This window comes from Limulus polyphemus, unplaced genomic scaffold, assembly GCF_000517525.1.
Source record: "Limulus polyphemus unplaced genomic scaffold, Limulus_polyphemus-2.1.2 Scaffold1990, whole genome shotgun sequence".
NCBI classification, from domain to species: Eukaryota; Metazoa; Arthropoda; class Merostomata; order Xiphosura; family Limulidae; genus Limulus; species Limulus polyphemus.
In genome coordinates, this window is record NW_013667600.1 from 105,796 (window position 1) to 132,241 (window position 26,446).

Here is a 26,446-nt window from a genome sequence, read left to right on the forward strand (position 1 = left end):
TGTATTTGGTTTTGTCTTGAAAAGTAATAAACTATGTTTATCTTGAGTTCTAGAGTTTTTCCTAAATATGTTTACATGTGCATAAAAAAAGTTGACTCGCAATCTGAGGGTCGCGGGTTCGAATCCCCGTCCCACCAAACATGCTCACTCTTTCAGCTGTGGGGGCGTTATTATGTGACGGTCAATCCCACTATTCGTTGGTAAAAGAGTTGGCGGTGGGTGGTGATGACTAGCTGCTTTCCCTCTAGTCTTTCACTGCTAATTGAGGACGGCTAGCGCTGATAGCCCTCGTGTAGCGTTACGCGAAATTCAAAACAAACAAGCATCAATAAGGCAAAATAATTTATCTATAAAAGTTAAATACGCATGCTACAACTTCCAATCTTTCTCTGAAATACGTACGCTGTAACACCCAATCCTTTTCTGAACTACGCACGCTCTAACTTCCAATATTTTTCTGGACTGGGAGATCAGGACTAACTACCACTTTCCCGTTTAACTGATATAATGAGAAATACTTTTAACTCGGCGTTTGAGAGACTCTCATAATGATGCCTTTAAGTTGTTGTCCAAGCCTTGATAGAGTTTAAACTCCATTGGCAGATAGTGTTTTCTACCAATAACTTTTAGTTAGCTCAAGAAAATGATGGCAGTTCATCGTAAATCCTAATCTCGCTTGTCAAAAGTAGAATAAACACTCGCTTTTTTACAGCAGTATAAAAACTGGAAAATCGTGATAGACTAAAATATGAAACGTCAACTAATAAGATGATACTTTATAAGCACACGATGAAAATAAAACTTCGAATTAGACCCGCTCCAACAACATTGTAATTGAGATTTTCGGGTTATGTTTAGATAAGTGTACAAACACGTAGTCATCAACGATCATAATTATATTGTCTTTTTTATTAAAGTTTCGTTACCTAGCAACGATATATACAACACCTGCCATCTGATGTTGAAAATAATAAGTATAAAGTCAATGTTACACAATTGAGATAATTTATGGGGGTGTTCAATACCTTTGTCATCTGATTGTAATAGAATAGCACCAGCACCACAATCGTTGGCATCAACAGTTAATGTGAAAGGCTTATCAAAGTCAGGTACCATCAATACAGGGTAAGTGCACAACAAAGATTTGACCTTTTCAAAAGCAGACTGACATATTTCAAACCATTTGAATTTTTTATTTTTCTTCAGAAGGTTTGTTAATGGTACAGTGATGTCAGCAAAAGTTTTACAAAACTTCCTGTAATAACCAGCTATTCCCAAAAATTTCATCAAACTTGTAGGTAGGAGATGAATAATTTCCAATACAATCAACTTTGGTTTGAATTGGGGAAACTTGACCATGACGTACTACATGACCTAAGTAAACAACTCTGGCTTTACAGAAGTTGCTTTTTTGCCAAATTTACAGTGAGATTGGTTTTCTTAAGCCTCTCAAAAACATCACGTAATACACATAAATGTGCTTCCCATGTGTAGCTGAAAAACACAATATCATCAACGTAAATTCCAACATCTGGCAGATTGTTGAGGCATTGATTCATCATTCGCTGAAAAGTTGCTTGAGAATTTTTCATCCCAAAAGGCATTGCATTGTACTGTTATAACCCATCAGGAGTAACAAAAGCAGAGACATCTTTTGCCCTGTCAGTTAGAGGAACAGCCCAGTATCCCTTTAGTAGGTCACACTTTGTGATATATCTGGTTTTACAATTTTATCAATACAATCTTCTATTCTTGGAATGGAATGGGAATCTGTCTTTGTCAAAGCATTTACTTTGTGAAAGTCTGTACACAATCTAATCAGATTTTGGAACCAGTACACAAGGTGAAGACCAATCACTTTTACTAGGCTCTACAATGGCGTTTTCCAGCATGTAAGATCTTTTTTACGCATTTTATCGGCCTTGTTTGGATTTACACAATAGGGATGTTGTTTCACAGGAGAAGCGACCCTATATCTACATCATGAGTAGCGATGTTGATTTGATTAGGAACATCTGAAAATATACATTCGTATTCAGTTAATAAGCTAGCAAGATGATTTTTCTCTTCAGAAGGTAAGTGATCGAGTTTTGAATCAATATTGGCCACAGTGTCAGAATTGCTCAGTTTTATGTTGCATTCGTCTCCAATATTTTCAAATTTACGGGTGTCTGAGTCAAAGCAACTGTCATAAGTATCAGGAGAACACTCAATGGTTAAAATATTTTTGGATGCATCTCGTATGTGATAAGGCTTCAACATATTAATATGACACAGCTGGGTAGCCTTTCGATGATCAGGTGTTTTTACAACATAGTCTGTATCATTTACTTTCCGAACAACTTCATAGGGACCGTGATACCTACCACTGAGTGGATATCCCATAGTGGGTAACAATACCAAGACTATGTCACCAGGATGTAACTTACGCTCTTCAGCCTCACGATCACAAACATTTTTCATTTTAACTTTGGATGACTTCAAATTTTCTTGAGCCAATTCACAAGCATGTAAATATCTGGCCCGAAATTTGGAAACGTAATCCAATAAGTGCATTTCTTTTGGATCATCTTCCAACCATTGTTCCTTGAGCAACTTCAAAGGACCACGCACTGAATGGCCAAACACCAACTCAAATGGGCTAAACCCTAACAACTCCTGAACTGACTCACGAACAGAAAATAATAATAAATTAACTCCTTCATTCTAATCCTTCTCGTTATCGAGACAGTAAGTCTGCATCATATTTTTCAAGGTAGAATGGAATCTCTCAAGAGCACCTTGCGATTCTGGATGATACGCACTAGATTTGATCTGTTTAGCACTGTGCTGATAAATAACTTCTTGAAACAACTCTGACATAAACTTGATCCTTGATCAGACTAAATTTCTTTGGGCAGGCCAACAAAAGTAAAGAAATTGATCAAAGCCTTAGAAATTTTTTTGGCTGAAATGTATCTCAAAGGAATAGCTTCAGGAAATCGAGTGGATGTGCACATGATAGTTTACAAATGCTGATTCCTCGATCGAGTTTTTGGTAAAGGCCCAACACAATCAACAATCACACGACTGAAGGGTTCTTCGAATGCTGAGATAGGTTTCAGAGGAGCAACAGGAATTTTCTGGTTAGATTTTCCGACCAACTGACAGGTATAACAAAGTTTCCAAAACTGAAAAATGTCTTGCCTGATTTTTGGCCAACAGAAATGTCTCATAATTTTGTCATATGTCTTGTTCACACCTAAATGACCTCCCATGGGGAGTCCATGGGCAACTTTCAATATTTCAGAATGATAGGTTTTGGGAACAACGATTTGATAAACTATAGCCCAGTCCTCTGAAGCTGGCACATCTGGTAGTCTCCATTTCCTCATAAGCACACCATTTTTGAAAAAATAACCTTTTGGAACATTCTCCAGTTCATCTTTTGGGAGAGCAAATTTAAATAGTGAAGAGATCTGCAGATCCTTTTGTTACTCAGTGATCAGTTTACTTTTAGTAAATGGAACTTCACTAGGTGAATCAGATCCCTTACGTCTATCGTTGTCTCTCTTCGGGGAATCATCAGTAGGACAATTATCCACAAGATCCTCGTCGGATCCAAAAAATGTCTGAGACAAATCTTTAATATCGTCCTCTGAATCCATGTCTATCATTTGTTTTTGGCTTAATTTCCCAGCCTGAGGTTGAGTCACAGCACAAGAAGGAAACACATTGGGATTCTACTCAATGACAACATCATCCTTATTCTCAGGGGATTGAATTTACTAAGTAACAACAGAATTTTGCGTGTTATATTTAAACGGCAAATATGTGAGATCTAGATCAAAACTTAGTAAAATAGACATAACAGCTTATTTGGATTGTAAAAATACTGGATTTATAAAACTTTCAAAAAGGGTATGTATTATCTTTTATCATAAGAAACTTGAATGATACTGAAATAGAATCCCTATTTTGTTTGTCCGGTATACAAACCATCGAAATATTTGTTTTTCTGGAGAGTTTCCTGAGTGACCTTTCTCAATGAACCGGTGTATGTAGCACTATATCTGAATATATATACATTCCCTGTTTGAAAAGCATTATATTGACTATAATAATTAGTGTCACACGTTTAAGTAGAATTCAAATTTCATTTTATTCTAAGCAGATTGACTTTACTGAGTAGCAACAGAAGTATAACAAGTTTTGTACACTAACCGGTCAAATATTGAGAATATACACTTATTATTTTGTATCACTATATAATGAACAGAAGTTTAACAAGGTTTGTACACTAACCCTTCAAATACTGAGAATATACAATTAGTGTTTAGTATCACTATGTAATGAACTTACATAAATAGCACAGTGTATTATAATCGTATACTGAGTAATAAAAATCATTTATACGATATGTAAATAACTATATTTGTTGATTTTTAAATGTTTGTAAAGTAAATATCAGTTAGAGTTTCTTATTATAGTAACTGTTGTTGTTTTTTGTTACAAACAGAATTGTTATCAAAACTTTAATCACTTGATTTATGGACTAACCATATAGTATTGCAAAATAATTCTAGGGTTTTCTTCCAATTCTGTCACTGATGCTTAACTTTTCGAACTTTACACTACATTATAACCCAGCACAAATCACGTGGTCAAGTCAGATCTGCCCTTTTATCATTCTCAATCAGGAAATCATGAAAGAGTCACATGTTTAGTATATTTGTTTTTTTTTATTCTTGGTGACATCATATAGTGTTATCATAATCTTTTCTTTTTAAGTGTTAAACAGACTTCTGTTCGACAGATTTTATGTGTATATGTGGAGTAAAGTTAAACAGACATAAGTTCATTCGATTTTTGAACTTGATAGAAAATAGAGAAACAACATGTAAAAATTATTATGTTTCACTATTAGAAAGAACATAAATATTTTAGATTCTGACTGAAAGTGAGTTTTGAACATCTTACATCACTAATGTGGCAAGTGTTCTTATTCTTTAGTATAATGTAAGTTGTGATCTCATTCAAAAGTATTACATTAAATAATATTTTTGACATTGTTCATATGAGGAATTCAACCCTTTTAAAACTCGTGTAAGATAGAGTAACATGTATAAATATTTTGTCACAAACTAGTGACAATATGGCATAATATCGCTCTTTTTAGAGCGCATTAAACATATAGACATGTTTCGTGTGCGTGGTAAAATGATGTCATTCAAACATGTTACGTTAAATAATATTTCATGTAATTGAAACACTTGATTGAATAAGTATTAATTAATATACAATCCTTCTTAGCACATGAAATGTAATTAACTAATACTGAAAATCTTTAAATAATAAATTTTATTGTCCTTTTAGGACGAATTAATTATCAATGAATAAGTGATAAACATTCTTTTTAGTATGATTTGGTTAACATTAGTTATTGTTAAGTGTCCTTTTTTATGACGACTGTCGATTTAGTGCTAAAGGTCCTATTTTAGGATGACTTAAACATTAATTATACTAATTGTAGTACCCTTCCTCTATAAGGAAATTAGTAAAAGAACATAAAAATGCAAATTTGCATGTAAAAATGTATTGTATGGGTCATGGAGGGATCTTTTTTATTATAATGATTTTACTGAAATCTTTAATCACTTGAGTAAGTTTTAATTAAGGTATAATCCTTTTTAGGACAATTTGATTAATTATAATTGTGTTGAGACACGTTTTTCTATGAGTCATCCTCTACTTTATGGTAATATTACGTAATCATTCAATATGGCGGCCCAGCAACACCCTCTTGGTAAGAAAATTTGGAAATATGACCTCGTCATCTTTGATGACGATATATGTGTTACGCCCTCTGCCGACAATATATGACAACATGGCAACCCAGCAAGGCGTTTTTTAAGACGCGCCACCTGATGGCCAAAATTTGAACTATGGCCTCGTCATCTTCAATGACGAAACACAAATGTGGCGCCCTCTGACGGCAAAAATGAAACTATGACCTTTTCATCTTTTATGACATCATCCCCTCCCCTGAGGCAGCCAATCAGCTCGTGTGTCCAGAATGCGGGACTTACTACTGTTATGATACATGCATATTTATAAAATGAAGAGCTACCAGTGCTGGATAGATAACTGGTATGATACGTGTACATTTGTAAAATCAAGATTTCCCAATACTGGATATATGGCTTTTATCGTACATGTATGCTTGTAGAATGAAGAGCTCCTATTTCTGGATACATCATTGTTCTGACACATGTAGGTTTGTAAACTGAAGAGCTTCAGTGCTGAACACACTACATTTATGATTTATGTATGTTTATAAAATGAAGAGCTCCTAGTTTTGCATACATAACTGTTACATCACGTGTATGTTTGTAAGATGAAGAGGTCCAGTACTGAACACATTACTGTTATGATAGATGTATATTTATAAATTTAAGATCTCCCAGTACTGGATACATGACTTTTATTATGCATGTACGTTTGTAGAATGAAGAGTTCCTAGTGCTAGATACCTGACTCTTGTAATACACATATGTTTCTAAAATGATGATCTCTCAATACTGGACACATTACTGTTATGATACATGTATGCTTTTAAAAAATGATGATCTCCCATTAATTGATACATGACTGTTATGATACGTATATGTTTATAAAATTACAATCTCCCAGTAATCGATACGTGATTAACTTTGTAATGTAAAGAGTTCTTAATAATGAATACATGCCTATGATAATAGATATATTAATTATGGTTAGTGGCTTTTTGTGTTTTTTCTCATCATTTGAATACCAATCATTCAATAGATATTTAAAGAACACGTTCTTTTGCGACTACTTGTTGATTCTATCTATCGTTAATGACACAAAGCGAGTAACGTTTTTAGATTTATTCCCCAAATTATGAAAATCTCGTAGTAAATGAAATGTGTGACCGCCAGTTTGTTCTTTGGTTCATATTTAGTCGTTTAGTATTCTAAAAATTCCTTATTAGTAAGTTCTAGGGGACTTAGCTGAAGTGGTAGAGTACAAATTATATTGGAATACATGTTTAACTAAAACCAGAAAAGATGAAAATTCTTGATTACATCTTTTTAAGGTAAGATATTCTTAATTAATTCTTTGATACTGTTGGTTTTTTGATACATTCTTGCAGTTCTTCAACTTCCTGATAAGTATTTACAACTATCTAAAACAGCTACATTAAAATTGTTTTAGGAAAATGGCATTCACTCTTTTCTTTATGAAATATTAATTGTAAGTTTGTAAGTATTGCTCATAGTGGCCTCAATTTGCATGATAGTAAATTGAAGAGACAGGTGTTAAGACTTAAATGTATCAAAAATTACTTAGATAATGATAATCTTTTATCAGGTAACGCAGTGATGGAGTATTTTTTATATTTATAGGGTGATTTATATTTGGATTAGATTGCACTAAAAACAGGTACTTCTGGATTGGTCTATATTTGGCTATTCAAATTTTGTTTTTTTGGAGAGTGGGAAAGGTATAACTAAAAAACCATTATTTTTAAATCTCATATTAAATCAGTCCATGATTAATCTCATAATGAAAATATGGTTATCAATGGGAAAATTTGTATTTTGACGTCATACCAGGGTTTTTCAAATCATCTATACCAGTTAGTTCGTATTCATAAAAATTTTCTACATTATCAACCTTTACAATTAATAGTTTAAAAATAAATTTTGAAATACTGCAAAGGGCGATATCTGAATATTTGAGAGAGGCAATTCAGAATTTTTCCTTTCCATTAAAAGAGAGTTTTAGGATTTTATCACAAAAAATTAATTTAATCCTAATAATCATTTTTTTTATTTTATTAGTTCTTTGGCTAAAATGATTTATAAATTCTTACACGGTAAATTAAGTAATATATTAATAATATGATTAAAATTGCATGGGATCGAATTTTTAATTCTGTGGTTTAGTTTGTTTTATTTGTTTGTTTGTTTTAAGTTATGCACCAAGCTACACAATGGGCTATCTGTGCTCTGCTCACCATGAGTATCGAAACCCGGATTCTAGCGTTGTAAGTCCGCAGACATACCGCTGTGCTACTGGGGGGGTTTTGTGGTCTAAGTTATACTCTACATATAATAAAAAAATCATTATGGCTGACGTCGATTATCTATAATACTGTTACGACAGCGGAAGTCACGTGACGGTGGAAGCATTCGCGCTGGAGTTTCTAGAAGGATCATGACTGTTCCTAGCAACTCTAGTATTTTCTAGGCGTTCTCTAATTTAGTATATAAGCCTGGCAAATAAAGCGGAGATATAATTGCAGATAGGGAGATATAGAGACAGATAATCGAGTCAAGTCGTAAGTAAAGTGCGTGATTCGTTGTGAATTAAAGCGTGTGTTTAACTTAAAGTGACTGTGGAAATTCTGTGTATTGCAAAGTTGTATTGAGAAAGAATAAACTAGTTTTATTTAAGAAAGGACTTGTATCGCTGAAGTTCCTCGGAAATAATTTTTACGGGAATTAACAAACGACCAGAGACGTAACAATACGTAACAAGTACGAAATTCAAAAATATGAATTAACTGATAATGGTGTATGTCTTTGTGGAACATTTTGTGAGACTATTGAACACTTTTATTTTGAATGCGAAGGAGAAAAAATCATTTGGAATTATGTTAAAAAGTTGATTGAATTTGTTACTGAAAATAATGTTTCTTTCAAATGAGTTGAACATAAAATCTATGGCATGAACATTATATTTTTCTGGTAAAAACGGTTTAAAAAAGTATACTGTCAGCTGTATGTTATGATTAATATGGTAAGGTAAATTATCAGTACAAACCCTGATATTTTACGGTAACACCGTGACACCATAGATGTTTTACAGTGTGATTACTGGGCACATAAAACTCTGTTATATTCTTTGGTTTAATCTTTCTGAAAATGTTGATCTTTGGTCTTGCAGGTATGATGCTGTATTGAAACAATACTTATAAACAATACGTCCTAGGATTAAACCCATATGTCCAGGAGCCGTCTGATGGCGGAAACTTTGGATTTCTAGATGTACTGTGGTGCTTTATGGACCTTTTTTGAAGCCTAATTGGGATTTACTTAGGAGCATGAAAGTTGAACTAAAACACTCACAAAACAGCAAAATAAGTATATTCATTCACTTTATCTTATTTTTGTTTATATGTTTGGAAGTATATAAAGAAAAGTGACCGTGATCCTTTTGTTGTTGTCTTTTTCTTCTTTTTTTTTACAGAGGGCAATATTGTTAATCATCATTAGTTTTAGCTTTCCTGGCATAAATTAATGTCAATATCTTGATCAATACTGGGATACATAGGCTAATGAGGTGTAAGCCACTGACATCAGGACTAACTTTAGAAATTAGGTGTATCCGATAGGCCTTGGCCTAGAAATTTACGGTAAACGTAGATCAAGATGTATCGCCAATACTAGTAATACACTATGTAGTATTGCACCTGAGCATGCAGTAGATCTAGATCTAGGGTCTGCAAGGAAACTTTTATTTTTATGCATTATGATTTTATATTTTGTACATATACTTACTTTTCCAATGAAGTAATCCAGACTGCCTCAATGGAACCCCCTTCTATTACGATTTATGCAGTATTTTCTTGATATCCATAACAACGTTTTTCTCAAACCAGGCCCAATTCCATTTATTCTTTACTGATGTATGTATTTACTACACCATGTTTGTGACTTTCATCTTGTCAATCTTGAATGGTGCAGGATTCATTGTCAATATTGATATAGCCGTTCAGTACGTGCATGCAAGCATTTAACAGTAAACCTTTTTACCAGTAGGCTGGACTTACATGTCTGGAAGAACAACAACGACATCTGTTTGGGAAACCTATCATATGACAAGCACTCCTGGTATTCTGGTAACCAGCAGTGAAAACACGTCCACTGACGGAAACAGTTGACTAATCTCCGGAATGTATTCCCGGTTAAAATCTGTGTTCTGATTGGCTCATCTGTTGAGATCAGTTCCAAAAATATTCGAGGTCCTTATAAGTCAATCATCATAATTACCCAAAGATTCAAGGTGGCAACGAAAGGAGATTCCCGGCCATGATTATTACCTTATTAATATTTATCAACTGCGCTAAAACTATTTACGGTACACATAACCCAACAACAACAACACAAAAAGAAAACGTATATATCAGCAGAATGCACGTGTTTAATATTAACTGTTACAGCGGCTACCGTATTTGAGGATACCATTCCACACAAAATAAAATTTGTAGAATTATGCGAAATGGGAATAAGCTCACGTCTGGTCTTGCATTACATCCTCCATCAGTTATGTCACCTTCGCCATAAAACATTTCAAAGTTTCTATTATCATCGCCCTTTATCTGAATTAGAATACCATAACCCAGGTACACGTTTCTCTCTCGTTTGTTTCGTTGATTTGAACCACTTTAAGCCAAACACGTTTTTATTCTTTTATTTCTTATTGGGAAAAATATTTTCTTTGACAATATCATTTACCTCCTGATTAGTGGTAGACATCGCAAACGAAGTCAATCATTACGGAATCGATATGTGATAGACTTTTATCTTGAATATCTATTTCCAAGAGCGAGGAGAGTTGCTACATTTCTTTTTATCCTCGTGGGCCTAGTGTGACGTAATCGATCTGCACTGATGTTTGTTAATTGAATTTCACTTTCTGATTTAGTTTAGAATTTGACAGGCTTTTCATTTGAACATAAGAGGTACGTCTGAGAGCTTATAACGCTAAAATACGGGTTTAGATACCCGTAATGGGCACAGCACGAATAGACCATTGTGTAGATTTGTGCTTAACAACCAAATAAAACATTTGAACGTAAAATTTCGGTTTCACAACTGTATGTTTCTCATTGAAAGTAAATGAGCTTTATGTATATAGTTAGAAATCTAAAGTCCACCTCAAGTACAAAAGTACATATGAAAACACAGGTTCCTACATTTTAACTCTTTGCCATGAATGAAACAATTAATAATCACTTTTACAAACCTTAATAAGCCTTATAACATGAAACTCGATGCCACTGTTTTGAGTCTCCAACCTCTTTTACATCTTCATCTTCCTTGTAATGATGATTCTCTTACTCCTGTGTATCTACAAGCATTAATCTTCTCTTTCTTGTTATTTAATTGTCCTCTTCAATTTGTAACAATACATTCAGGAGGTTGCCCCTTCTTTTGATCGATCTACACCTCATGTAAGTCATTTTAAAACGATGGTGGAAAGCTTCTAGGTTACATATTGGTGTCAGTGTTTTCGTGCGGGAAGAATTGATAACACACACGCTCTCTTTTCAACTTTCTTCATGAAATAAATATTAACCAATAGATATTAGTTTCTGTGTGGGGAGCAGTGGTAACACACATGCCCATTTTCTAACTCTCTTCATGTAATATATATTGATCAAAACACTAACAAACTGCTTGGCGTTTGTAGAATACTTTTCTTAAAAGATCCTACCAATGTCACAGCGGTATGTCTGCGTACTTACAACGCTAGAAACCGGGTTTCGATACCCGTGGTGGGCAGAGCACAGATAGCCACTTGTGTTGCTTTGTGGTTAACTACAAACAAACAAACAGATTCTTAAAGGAGTGTGAATTCGGTTGTTGCTGAAGCATATATAACTAGCACCAAGCCTTAGTAAATTTTCTCCAACACAATTCTGCATTTTTTCTTTTTTACAATGCCCTGGATACATACAGTATGTATAGATGTCTCACATCTCCAAATATCTTTTTAGCCGCGGCATATAGAATAGTTCTGAGTTTGTTTGTTTTCCAAGTACAAACCTTTAGCTCATAGCTCATTCATCTCTTGACCTATTTGACATCTAATTACAGTTTTGGACTCAGGAGGTCAAACTCTTTTGATTGATGTATTTGACCACGCCTACGGTTTCATAGATTAATTTACTCTAATCTTGCCTAAAAGAATTTCATGTGCTGCGGTTATTGAGGATTCCCTTATGTTTACTGCAATAATTATTGTACGATCGTCATCCAAACGCATTCTTCTGCCTCTTCACTGTTCAAAAAACCAAACAAAAAATCACTCAGATTCAGTAAAGATCTTTAGGCTCAATAAGAGTTTGTTCTAGAAACTGTTCTTATATGAGTACAGTGTCATACTTTTTGGTCGAAAACAACAACTGATATGGAATCACTGGGAGGTAGTTTTACGAAAACCCTCATATTATTTGTTGTGCGTAACAACAGGTCGTATTATTTTGGGGAAGGAAATGTTGAAAGTTGTGGTGGCAAGGAATTTTACAATCCAATGAACTGAGAAAGTTTTTCTCTATTTCTAAGATTCCAACCATTAGTTACTGTTCAAGTGAAAGTTTTATGGGTGGAGGAACAGGTTGATATTTTGAGATTCTGAAATGTTAGTGAATAGCTGCGTGTAAATAACTTTAATCTTTCCGTCTGGGAATTTTGTTGCTTTCATTTGCGATATGAAAAGTTCATTTATTGTATTTGCTCTTTTTTATTTTTTCAATCTATTGTTCTGGAACTTCATTTCCTCCACTATGTCAACTATCACTTCCATGTTTTCGCAATCAAAATACACTGTACTTCTACTATCAGTTTCGTTTCTTTCCTAATTAGTCTGCTTCAATGAATACGTAAATGTGTTTTCTTCTTTTTTTACAGCAAGAATTTTCTCTAAGGTATCAAAAAACATTACTTCCAGCATCCTGGATATGTTCAACTTTGAATTATGTTATTAGTTCAGCTTGAGGATAATATGAATTTCAATAGTTTGAGTAACAGCTTTCTTTAGACTTAAGTTTAACTAACGCGGTTTTATAGCACACGATTTTTCAAATTGTGGTGAACATTTCCTTGTATGTTATTCTTTAGATTATGAACAAGAATAATATTAATGTAATTCTGCTTCTATGCATTATAGTTTCTGGTAATTTTATAACAACACACAAACGGAACAAGCATAGAATTGGAGATATACATGCGTATTTAATAAAAAAATAATTACTGACAAACGCTAAAACGTCTGCTATCTAAAGAATAAACCTTTGTCACGCAAGATTTAAAGTAATGGTGGCGATTTTCTACTTATAAACACTGAGTGAAAGTTTGAAACACATTAGAAACGAAAATAAAAACAAATGTAATTCGTGGAGAAATACAAAACAGGTGTTTGTATAAAACATAACGTTTCACCAGGTTACCCTAGCTTACGTACATGTAGTTAACAAGTAGTGGGCACACCAAGTTGTAGGCCTAGAATACAAGGTTTGTGCAGACAGTAGACAGATGATAAAAGAAAATTTGGTTCTTATTCGTGTATGATTACTTAAATAGTAAAGTCATACTTATTGAATGGACAATACGGGGGCCTTAATAGGTTACGTAACAAATCGTTTGTATACCATGCAGTAAATTTGTGCGACACACATATTGAAAAATGCAGAATTGGCTGTCTTAATAATTATTTACAAGTGAAGACGCACTACTTGTGTTCACGATAAATGCTCCCTTTTATTTCAATATTTAGGCCTACATCAAAAGGTCGATAGATTATTTCTTTTCCCTGAAAGTAAGCAAAAAATAATAATCAAATTAATGGGAATATAACAATGACTGGCTTCTAGTTTTTCAATTTACAATATTCTTTGTGCCGTTCGAATCAAATTATTTTGTGTTGCCATTGCTCCCAGTGGCACAGCGGTATATCTGCGGACTTACAACGCTAGAATCCAGGTTTGGATACCCTTGGTGGGCAGATCACAGATAGCCCATTGTGAAGCTATGTGCTTAATTAGAAACAAACAACAACAATGTGTTACCATCTATATAACTAATTTTCAACAAGGACCTTTATCGGTTCTGTGGAGATATTGTAATAAAAGTTACCAATAAAGAGCGTTTGTTGTGTGAACATCGCACAAAGGAGAGTAAAAATTTCTCTGAAGAACCCATAATTAATTTACAGAAACCCTTGTTTTTAGGAGCTTTGCCTACCACGTGTAGCGAGAACTTACTTTTAGTATTATATGCTCTCAAGCCTATTGCTGAACTACAGAACGGAAAAAAACTCTTTTCAAACCTTTCTCTAAAGCTGCAACAAAATAAAACAATAGTTGAATACACACTCTTTAGACCTTCTGTCCTACAAACGTTCCGAGTTATATATCTCAACTTAGAATCAATATTTCTTAGTTTAACGTTCTTTCTCTGGGTGGGCAAATGTAAGTATGTATTATTCATTGTCGTTCCGAATTATATATCTGAACTTAGAATCAATGTTTTTTTAATGTTGTTGCTCTGGGTGGGCGAATGTAAGCATCTATTATTCATTGTCGTTCTGAGTTATATATCTAAACTTAGAATCAATGTTTTTTACTGTTCTTACTCTGGGTGGGCGAATGTAAGCATCTATTATTAATTATCCTTCGGAGTTATATATCTTATATATGTTCTTGTTCTAGGTGGGCGAATGTTTCTGTATTTTGATTTCATACAAAACAGTTGGGAGAAATCCTGCTCACATAAATATGTAGTTGGGAACGGCATTAACTACTTCAGTGTTTTGGATACCAGTTCAGTGTACTCTTTTGTTTTCTCACATGCAACCAAAAGTCTGAAACGTTGTATTTAATGAAATTTGACTTCAACGAGGTGTCACATGAAAGTTCAACAAGGGTATTTTATTTACTTGCAGTTAAATATTTTACACTTTTTATATTTACATTAAATTGATCCCTAACCCACTTGTTATTGGCATCAGGAAGAGGAAAATAATCACCAAGGCTGTTCTTCAAACTCTACAAGTGCTGAATGATAAGGTTTCTTATTTCTTTAGAGGTCATCATCGGACACTGTAAGAAAATCATTGAGTGTTGGAAGTGTTCAAACACACCATGTTCTAACCACAAGTCTAATTTCATAATCATAGCTTCCACTTTAAAAACAGTCACAGCTCTCCTTTGTATGCTCGAATTTAGGCCAATCAAATATGTAAAAATATCAGACAAGTATGCCACCATATCTAGCCACGAAGAATCACTGAAACGCTCGCTTCCTTAAAATGTTTTATTACGGAGAAATATTATTTTCCTCACGCAACTCAAATAAGAGGGCAAGTACTTTCCGCGAGACAGCCAACGTACTTGAGATTGTGAGAACAATTCTTCGTGTGTACTACCCATCTCTTCACAAAGAACATTAAAAATACGTGAATTTAAAGGTTGAACTTTAATAAAATTAACCACTTTCATTGCCTCATCCAGCGTAGTCTTCAATTTTCCTGGCATCTTTCTTGTTGCCAATGGTTCTTTATGTATGCAGCAATGAGTCTATTTGGCATTTGATATGATAGCTCCAATATTTGCGATGAATCCATTGTACTTTCCTAACATACCAGGAGCCCCATCAGTACTGACTCCTACACATTTTGATCACCCAATATGATTTGCAATTTTGAAATCATTCAAACTATTAAAAATACCCTCACCAGTAGTATGTGTTGGCAATGACTGGCAGAATAGAAAATCTTCACTAATTTTATCATCGGATTCATACTGTATGAATTCAAGCAAATCAGCACTGTTAGAAACATCTGTACTTTCAACTAATTGCAAAGAATAATATACTTTTTTGCTAGATGTAATTGCTTTAGCAGCAGGTAGAATTAGTTCCTCTGCTACTGTATGTGATTTTCCAGTCTTTGCTATTAATACGCACACTTCATACGCAGCAAACACAACATTTCCATTATCACAGCCAGTTGCTATTTTTTCTATTGGTTTATGTCTTGCACGTACTTCTAGTTGTCTCCTATGAAAATATTCGGCAGGTTGTTGATGTGTTCTTTATGTTTTGCTTTTATATGCCGGCGAAGTTTGGCTAGCTTCAAACTTTTAATGGATAATGTTTCATAACAGAGAACACACTGTGGTTTTTGTTCATGTTCAGAACCTGTGCATATAAATCCAAAGAATATATATTCATCACAATATTTACGATTTTTGTGTTTTGATTGATGAGTCGGTGTTTTTTTTTTCATTTGAACATGTTGCACCTTCATCTATGTTAACACTAGTTTTCCGTTTTAATATTGATGTAGATTTTAACCACCGATTCATAATTAATAGGGGTTCATTCTAAATGACATAAATTCCTGCAACTGAAAAAAAAAGTTAAGTAAGCTTACAGACACTTAAGCACTGTTACAGGTCGCTTAATCCTACAATTTTCAAGCATAACGAATTCCTGGCACCTATCGCACACTATACCTGAACTACCTCTAATGATACTGATGTTTACTAGTCTTTATTAATATCAAACATACATTTTATTACAATACTAGCTGGAGCACCCGTCGCTTGGACGGAAGTTATCTAACTTCATGATTAATGAAAAGTTGCTTCCCTTATATGTAATTATAAACAACGCAAAAACGCCCATAAAAACGGCAAAACACAAAATGTGAAATCCCACACTTGCATATATCTCCGCATGGACTCAATGAACCTCCATACCAAATTCGGAGAAGATCCATTACAGGGGAGGGGGGGCAAAGTATTGGCAAAAAAAACGCCCATAAAAACCGCAAACTGAAAATTTGTATGTACCCCAGTGGACCTAATGAGCCTCCATACAAATTCTGGTGAAGATCCATCCACACCCTGCGAAGTAGTTACATACAGAGAGTATTATATTTATATAGGTTTAACAACTCATTCTGCTACAAATACCTAATAAATATTACATTATTTGAAGCATCCATCAAATTTACATTCCGCTTTACCCCAGGAATAACAAGAATTGTTCTTATTTTGCTTGCTTTTTTTAACCCTGTTATATTTAAATACTACGATACAGTATGGGTTGATAAATGTTAACTTGTCTGTGAAAATGTCTGTCCATTAGTCAAGAGTTAGGTTTGATTGAATCTCATTCTTTTGCTTTAAGTATATATTATATTTATAGAAAATTGCCATAAATGTTTTTTCAAAGCCATCTTCCTTTGCACTTGCTGCACAAGTTTTATCACAGAATGTGTGAATGACATGGCCATTATCAACAGTAGCACCGTACAGACAATCTTTGTCATGTAAAAGATTCTGATTTGTTCTGGTAGGTGATACCTTCCTCAAATCATCGACTCCTACATCTGTTAAATTTTCATTGACGACAACTTTGTCTTCAATTATTTTCCAAATGTAATAAAAGTTTCTGCGATTCCCTAATGATTTTTGTATTTGAATATTTTACAAGCAAAACAAACATTGATTTATTATTAAAATATCCATCTTAAAAAGGATGAAATAAGTTCTAACAAAACTCTGCAAATTTGTAACAAAATTCGTGCATCAACTTTGCTCAAAAAATCTCATTTCTCTCAAGACTATTTCTTGCCAAACACGATAGGCCCACTAAAAGCAAATGTGGAGCACTAATCACAACTCAAAGAAAAAATCAAAAAGATATATACACACACATGTTACATATTATAGAAAGGCTTAAACTTATTCTTGATAGGAATGGTTTTTACATCACTTCACCAGAAAAAGCGGAGATATGATGCTTTGTAATAATTGTTTCTGTTGTTGTTTGTTATTAAGCACAAAGTTAAACAAAGGGCTATCTGTGCACTGCCCATCACGGGTATCGAAACCCGGATTTTAACAGCACTAGTCCGCAAACATATCGCTGTGCTACTGAGGGGAGCAATACTTGTTTCAGTAGCAACTTCAGTTCAGAACCATAAGATGTTGCAATATCAATTTAATATGTGTTTAATAAACAAAAATGCGTAAAAATGAAACCTTTAACCTCTCAATCATAAAAAGAGACTGACCTATATTGTTCGGTTTTAAGACCATATGGTTGAAGATTTCATTTTAACACATTTTATCCAACTTATACCAATATAATGTATCCAATGTATATAAAAGCCAACTAGTTGTCTTCTGATAAGGCTCTATTTGTCTGTGTCGCTTTGCAACAAACTATGACCTGATGTTGTTAAGTACATACATACCACTTCAAACATTTAAGTGCTGGCTTGAATTCCTCTTTTTTAAATAATTTTAAGTTCTAGTTTATGCATATACTTAGTCTGATGTAGACATGTCAAAGTTTTTAACGAGTTTTAAAAATATCTAAGTTACAAGTTAATGACCATAAATCTTATCTTTTCTCTTAGGCTTTCATGAAGTTTTTCAGTTTTATCATTACTTTTTTTGCATCTCAATAAATATTTTTAATTTTATTTACAAGAGAAAGGGATACCAGTATATTGAGGGAACAAGACATGCAAGTGGGTTAAAACAATAAGAAAATACCGTTTAATTTCTCAATTACTGAACTGAAAATGAGTAACACAGAACATGCAATAAACTTCTGAATGGTAGTCCCCTATTAATTTATGTATGATAATATAAGAATTACTATTATTATTTGTAGCTACCAATTAATAAAAATGATAATTTGAACTCTGAGAATAAATTATCCATCTTACTTAGCTAGGTGATAATTCCTCATTATTTATATATAATAACTATTAGCATTTTAAAACCTACTACCTTGGAATAACACTAAAGTATGTTAGTCTTAATGATCTAGTATCAAGTCTTATGTCACAATTAAGACTTCAGTAGTAAAACCTAATTCTGTGTCCAATCTTAACGAAGTTAAATAATTATTCTCAACTTTTATAAAAAAAAATAATACAAGAATGTTGTCTACCAAAGAAAATGGATAAACAAATTTTATTTACTCACTGTCTACAATACCTCTATTTACTTACATAAAAGTTACAAGGCTGTAAGACTACTAATAGAGCGGTATGATGAGAAAAGAGAAAACAAACCTTCGAAAAAATATTTAAACTCTTCAAAGAGCAATTTTTATTGAAACCAAAGTTACAACACTGGTCACTGATATACTAGCAACTAATTCAAATCACAGGCAGACAAAACGAGATAATTTAAAATTAACAAGTTTTGATTACTAAACAACCTTTTCAACTTAAGTATTTATCCCCTTTTTTATATATTAAACTTACAACAAAAAGAATTTATTTGTGAAACTAAAAACATCTTTTTCACTTTACCTAACAAATATTACGCAACTGATGGCTAAGAAAACTAACAAAATTAAATTTTGCCCCAATGAAAAACAAAATACAGAACAACTTAGGTTAAAATAGTTTTCTATAAAAACCTGTAGTTTTATTTTTCATCACAAAAGAATTAGCATATTATTAATTTAATAAGAGTAATTTAAATACTATAGTGAAACAAACTGTTGCAAAAATACAGGAAATATTAAGAATAAAAGCTGTATTTGCAAGGGTATGTTTGATGAAAATTATCCAGAATTTTAATTGGCAAGTCTTTCCTCTCATTTTTTTTCTTTGAGAGCCTGCAAATATTTTAACCAAAAAAAATCAACATTTTTAATTGAAAAACAGAAGATTCTTGTGTTTTGTTTAAAGCTAGGTTTTCTAATTTCATTTTTTCCTCATCTAAAGAAAATGAACAATTATTAATTTAGCATGGAAAATTCTACGTATAGTAACCGAGGTATCTTGAGACTTACTTAAACTAGAAATCAGAAAATGGAATGATACTCTTAAAATTTAATTGTTAAAACTTACACCAAAAAATATCAAGTTAACTCAGTGAAATACTGAGTTCCTTCTTTATCAAACTCTTGAGATAATACCATTTTCTGATTTCTTATTTAACATGGGTCACAAACTAAAACTAAATTACACCATCCTAAAACAAAAGTATAAAAGTGCACATTGTATTTATGTTTCAATATAACTCAATAACCAAAATTCATTAATATAATTACACCAGAGCCCAAAATGACTACAAACTGCACAACCACCACAATATGTTACATAATCAACTTTACCACACATATGTTAAGTATACCAGTACCATTGGATATGGAATTATGTAACGAATTTGATGGAAACTTTACCACAACATACATACTACACTGTATGAAATTTCATCTATTACAATAATATATACTTCAGTTTAATTAAAAGAAAATGTGTTGTGCACTTTTAAGTAATACCTGAAACACTTAACAATGAGGATTTATCCTCTAAATTGTATATTCAAATATGATAATCTTTTACAAGAACTAAAATGAGCAGGCTGTGAAATAAAAATTACTAACCCCATTTATACAATTTCAATTTTAGTAATACTTGCTACACCTACAAAAAAAAGGGGGGGATTTCATCTTTCAGATATACCCTTCTTTCTCACTCTACACGTGTGTCTAGATACTTAAAAAGTAATTTAATAGGTTTTCATTTATCTCCTAGGAAAAATTCAGCAGCATACCTACCAGACCAAGTTTTGCTATATGTGTTAAAAACTTGTAGTCTTGGTATGTGAAAGATCTTCAGATATATAATTTCTAAGATGTCATTGGTTAAGTTCATAATTATCAAAGATTAAGTTTACCATTTAACATACAGTTTTGTCTGTTTATACTTTGCATACACTAATAATAAAATATAAACTCAAATGGGTATATGTTGTTCTTACTTGTTAACTGCCAACAATTACATTCATGACATTGATTCTCAGTTTTGAGTAATATAATTTTAACTCTGTAATATACTACCATGCCTAATAATAACTTTGGCAAGTTTGATTACAAGTGAATTTACAATGTTTGTCTTTAAGACCCAAACTCTGTAGTATGGTCTTGAATTTTCTCAAATTCAAAGTTGCCTTGTCCATCCATTTGAAGGTAACACTCATGATACTTCCACAATGACTTCCTGTGAGAGACTGTAAAAAGTGTGATTCCTACCTGACGGCAATATTGGTACATTGATCCCTCAACATCCACACTAACAGCACTGGTGCATTCATCAAGGATGGCAAACTGAGGTTTGTGATAAAACAGTCTAGCCATGGCTACTCGTTGTTTCTCACCCCCACTGAGAATATCCATCCAGTCTTTGCTGACATCCCACCCACCTTCTCTTTCCAAAATATAAGTGAGGTGTACTTTTTCCAAAAATAAGATAAGGTCTTCATCTGTAACCCCTTTTTTTTGCATGTCTTTAATACTATTTGGATAAATAATCTGGTCTCTAAAAGTCCCTAGTGTCATATAAGGACGTTGTGGTATGTAGAAGAGTTTTTCTTTGGCAGGCTTTATTAGAGTTCCTCCAAAGGTGGGCCACAGTTCTCCTAAAATTCTGAATAAGGAGCTTTTACCACAACCATTAGGGCCACAGACTAACACATTCACACCTGATGATACCTCAAAACTAAGTTCTTCAACAAGAACATCTCCATTGGGCGTGACTAATGGAACTCTGTCGAACTTGATAATATTATCTTGTGTGATAATACGTCCAGCCCCAGGAATCAAATCATATCCTTTTAGTTTAGGTATATTATTACTTGTGTTCTGTGTTTTGATGCTACTACCAGAAATCATTGTCCTTAAATAATGGCCCTTGTTCAAATCTCTTAAAACTTTCATAAGCTGTGACACACGAGTGGTAAAACCAGCAAGTCGTGTCATTTCTCGTCCAGCTAACACAAGTCTTCCAATAGCCTCAGCCAATTTCACTAGCATACGCCCACTTTTATAGTATGCTTCAAGTCTTTCTCCCGGGCTATTACTTCCATGACTCCTTGAACTAAAAAATGGACGACTAATGAGAATGTAACCAACAACAGTTGCAAAATACTTGGCCACAATATTATCAATTACTCCCATACAGAATTGAAATTCTAATAAATCTCTTACATGATCAAACAGCCTCACAAAAGCATGTTGCAAAGTTGTCTTTTCTCGAGTGTTACCTTGATAAAATGCAATTTCTTCACTGTTTGTTATAATTCTAGAATTCACATATCGTAGTTCTCCCTCCAATTTCTGCTCTGTCATTGTCATCTTTCCCATTGGACGTCTAAGTCTAGTTAGCAACAATCCAGCAAAAACAAGATATAACATCATAACCGTTGGAGCCTCACCCCCAACAGCTACTGTAAGACGATGAATATAAATTATTATATCCAGAATAGGCTTACTAATATTTGAATACAAGTCAGTTAAGCAGCTACAAAACTTTTCAACATCTTGGGTAAGAAGTTGATCTGGATTTGAGATACGAGTATCCAGGTTACTCATACGATAGTATGTCATTCCAAGCATGTACTGATTGTACAAATGTTGAGACAGTTTTGTACGAAACCTCAATTTTAGTTCACTAAGCCCATATTTAAGAACATTATTCATCAGGGAAATAAATGGCATTGCATACATAAAAGACAGCAAATTTCTAACAAATAATTCTCTATCTTTACTTATTATAGCTCTCTCAATTATTGTTCCATTCTGTATCATCCAAATGTCACACATTGTTCGTCCAACAAGAGAGCTTGCAACAAGGACCAAAAATCCAAATTCTGATGTAAAGAATCCTGGAACAATTATCCTTAATATTTTTCTCAGCTGTCTGAAGAATTCCGCATCTACATGAGCACGTAATTTTTTTGCATCTTTCTGTTCAAATACAACTGCTACTTCATCCACTTGCTGAGCTTTCCTGTGTCTTCTTTTCATTTTTAAATACCACATCCAGCAAGCTAAAACTGCTGAGGCTGTTAATGCTGATATTTTTCTGGACTGGAGAAATTTACTTAACATTGGCGCCATTGCAACAAAATAAAATTACTTGTAGAAAAAATACTTTATAGTAGAACTAGATGTTTCACACGATAATATATCAAATTGTACTGCCTAAATTCTACAAACTATCAGGCTAGAAGTAGCATTACTATTATCAATGAAATTGCTAAAAATCATGTGATAATCCTTGTGTTACTACTTTACGTATTATTGACCAAAATTTTAGATATGCATACCTATAAGTGCTATAGTTCACTTTCTTTTTGGTATTAATATAAGAAACTTACTCTGAAAAACTGAATATAAATCGTTACTTCGACATTTTCTTCCGCCTAATAATTATATATATACTTCTTCTTCGTTAGAACACTACTCGTCACAACGGAAAGAACGCCATCTATATATTTTATAATATCTTCATGAAAATTAAAAATGTAATAATTTCAAATTCATTACTTTAAAATTACACAACTAACACAAAATTTTACTAGAATACTAATTTATACAGATCAAATTACAATTATAATTTTCTTTATTAGTGAAAACTAACAGCCAATAATATGAACAACTATAAAAATTCAATATTAAAAAACTGCGTTGTTTAACAATCTATATATTTATTATTAACATTTTCTCATAAAATGAAGGAAAGTTTCACTAAAAGTCATTATTATATAAAAAAAATGTCACATAAGCCATACTTTGATCCTGTTTTCTAGTAAGTATATGTAATTTAATATGTAGGAATTCTTTACTTCGTCGAGAAAAGGTGAACATAAAAAATATTAATTTCTTGGAGCCTCCTAATATCGATAAAATATCCTTAATAATGAATAATTAAAAACAGAATCTGTTGACTATTATTACGCGAGCCAAAATTAACAATCCATGAAACTAGGAAAAGAATTAGTTTAAATGCACTTCCACATTATCCAAGTTTGTTTACAGTATTATTTCAATTGTTAAATTTATCTTCATATTGTATTAATGGTTTGAGCTTCCTTTTTTATATTAGAAAATAACAGTATTAAAAATCGACAAATAAGCCTGTTACATAAATTCGAACACGAAGAAATCATAATTACATCGCCCATGCCAAAAGTAAATTTACTACAAATATTTAACGCATGAAAATTATTGACCTACACCACCGATACATACACTGAGAAATTATAGTTATATAAGCGAAAATTGACATTTTGATGTTGTTCAACTATTCTATATTCCAAATGGTCTTATTTACAGTGTTCTTAATTTTGTTATTTATTAATAAAATACTAATTAACAATAATTATTCCTCTTTGTTTTTCACATGGGGGGCCTTCTTTTCAGCAACAAGATAAAAGTTTTACCGCAATATCTATATATTTTTAATTATTCACTTAATACAATTAAATATGGATGTCGTATATTCTACATGTAACCAAAATACTTTCGTAAACAAGAAGGAATCCTCAATAGCTGTAGCTATGATTATATCTAAAATCGGTCAAGAGATAGAGCTAAAGTTTTGTACTTGAAAAAAAAAAATACTTTTGAGCCACTATGCCGCAGCTAAAAATTACCTAAGTGAGAATGAAAGGATCAGTATATAAAAATGTGACATCTACAACATGTTCAAATGAACATATGAAATCAGGCAATGTTAATGTTAAAATGGCCAAGTTAAATAATATAAAATTAGCCCAAACTTTATCCTTTCTTTTTCATTCGTGCTACTCGTTCCTATTGATACTTATTGCAGTGAAAATGTAAAGGAGACTTATAGGCCAGTACACTAACCACTTGGACACTCCTACCAACTTAACTGTAAAAACAGGTTGCTTTTACAATTATGTTGTGAATATACGAAAAGCCCGAACTACTTAACCCTGAAACTACCGACTTGTTTACATCCCTTTCAATGACGATGGGATCCACATATTGCGTAATATTGAACAACTTTACGTTTTTGTCTGTCAGAACAATCGATGTAAAGAACTGGACAAATCGTTTCACAGAAATTAACTGCTCATTTTTCAATGTTAAATATACAGGAAAGTCCAGTAGTAGTTCTCGAAATTAAATGCAATAGTCACGGTAGTTTTATAAATAGTTTAGAGAAACTCTGTAATACGATTAGTCAATTCTTAAGGGCATATATGTATATATTTGAACATGTCGAAACACGATAAAATAACATATTACAGATAAATGTACATTTATTTATTATTACTTTACAAAAAGGCAGGGAGGGAGTTATTTGGCGAAATATTATTAAATAAAAAATATAATATAAAGAAACATGGCATACCCTATAGTGAAGAATCTTAGTTTTTAGAACAAGCTAACCAGATATATTCAGAAAGCTGCTATTAAGCATCCAGTGAAGACCATTGATAAAGAAATGAAAAACACAAAATATGTAAAAACACTTATAAGCTCATTAAAAACAAAAAATCATTATTGTTACTGATAAGTACCCATATTATTGTTCAAAACGGAGACAAATGTTGGGTTGAGATTCAAAAAAGAAAAATTCCACATCAAAGCAGATAAAACCTCAAAAACAATGAAAGTGTTTATGGTTTTAGTAAAATTTTAAGAAATATTATAGTCACACAAGAAAACATTCCCAAAATAGTGAGTTATATCAATATAATGTTTCGTAACTTCTTCCAAAAATTACTATGTTTTCATGATAGGGAAAACCTAATTTGTAACATTTTCTCAGTTTTATAAAGTCTGACAAAATTCGTTCTGTTTATTGCCCTCTTCTGACGTCTAGAAGAAAGATAATGATCTGCATTTGTCATACAGCTTAGCCTATCATCAAATTTTAAAACATGAGCTGGAGCTCTTCGAAAAAAAAAAAACTTTGAAGGACTTCAAGTCATATTCGTTACACAACAGTATATATTAAAATAAAGCAAATTCAAAGAATTTCCTTTCATAACTGTTTTAAAATACAGCTACATCTGTCACTTTTAATGTAAATTACCAATGTAAAACGAACTGCATCGAAAATATTTTTAATTACTATTACTTCAAACAACCCACAAAGGATTTCTATAACTATACACCTGGAAAAAAGTTAAGCACCGTCAAATATTTTTCAGGATTGCTTATTGAAAATAATGTTTTAATTTTCATGATGTTGAGCAATGTTCATAATTTCAAACATAATTAAAAGGATGTGAGCGTTCAGGTGTGACATTTAAATCAGGCACATTTTTCCCCATGTGCAACTTGCTCCCTTCTTCACGCCCAATATGCACTATTTTCTCGTGCATCAAATCCGTATTTAAGTCCCGAATTTCTGAATGCAAAATCATTTTAAGTAAGAATGGCAAGAAGACGGATATCAGAGGCGCAGAGATGGCAAATTATTGGCATGAATTCCGCTGGTATGTTCTACAAGGCGATAGGTAAACAGCTTGGCTATCATTACACAGTGATCAGCCGTTTGGTCAGAAAACATGTTGCCACCCAGAATGTTTTTTTCCCCACGTGCAACTTGCTCCCTTCTTCACGCCCAATATGCATTATTTTCTCGTGCATCAAATCCGTATTTAAGTCCCGAATTTCTGAATGCAAAATCATTTTAAGTAAGAATGGCAAGAAGACGGATATCAGAGGCACAGAGATGGCAAATTATTGGCATGAATTCCGCTGGTATGTTCTACAAGGCGATAGGTAGACAGCTTGGCTATCATTACACAGTGATCAGCCGTTTGGTCAGAAAACATGTTGCCATCCAG

At 32.9% G+C, this 26,446-nt stretch overlaps 1 protein-coding gene across 1 annotated transcript; it reads right to left on the reverse strand.

Annotated features, from left to right (window-relative positions):
- Nucleotides 1–18,892: 18,892 nt before the first annotated feature.
- On the reverse strand, nt 18,893–23,137 carry LOC106465581 (ATP-binding cassette sub-family D member 3-like). Its single transcript, XM_013925807.2, has one exon. The coding sequence runs from the start codon at nt 22,731–22,733 to the stop codon at nt 20,733–20,735; it is 2,001 nt and encodes a 666-aa protein (XP_013781261.1). The 5' UTR covers nt 22,734–23,137; the 3' UTR covers nt 18,893–20,732.
- Nucleotides 23,138–26,446: the final 3,309 nt, after the last annotated feature.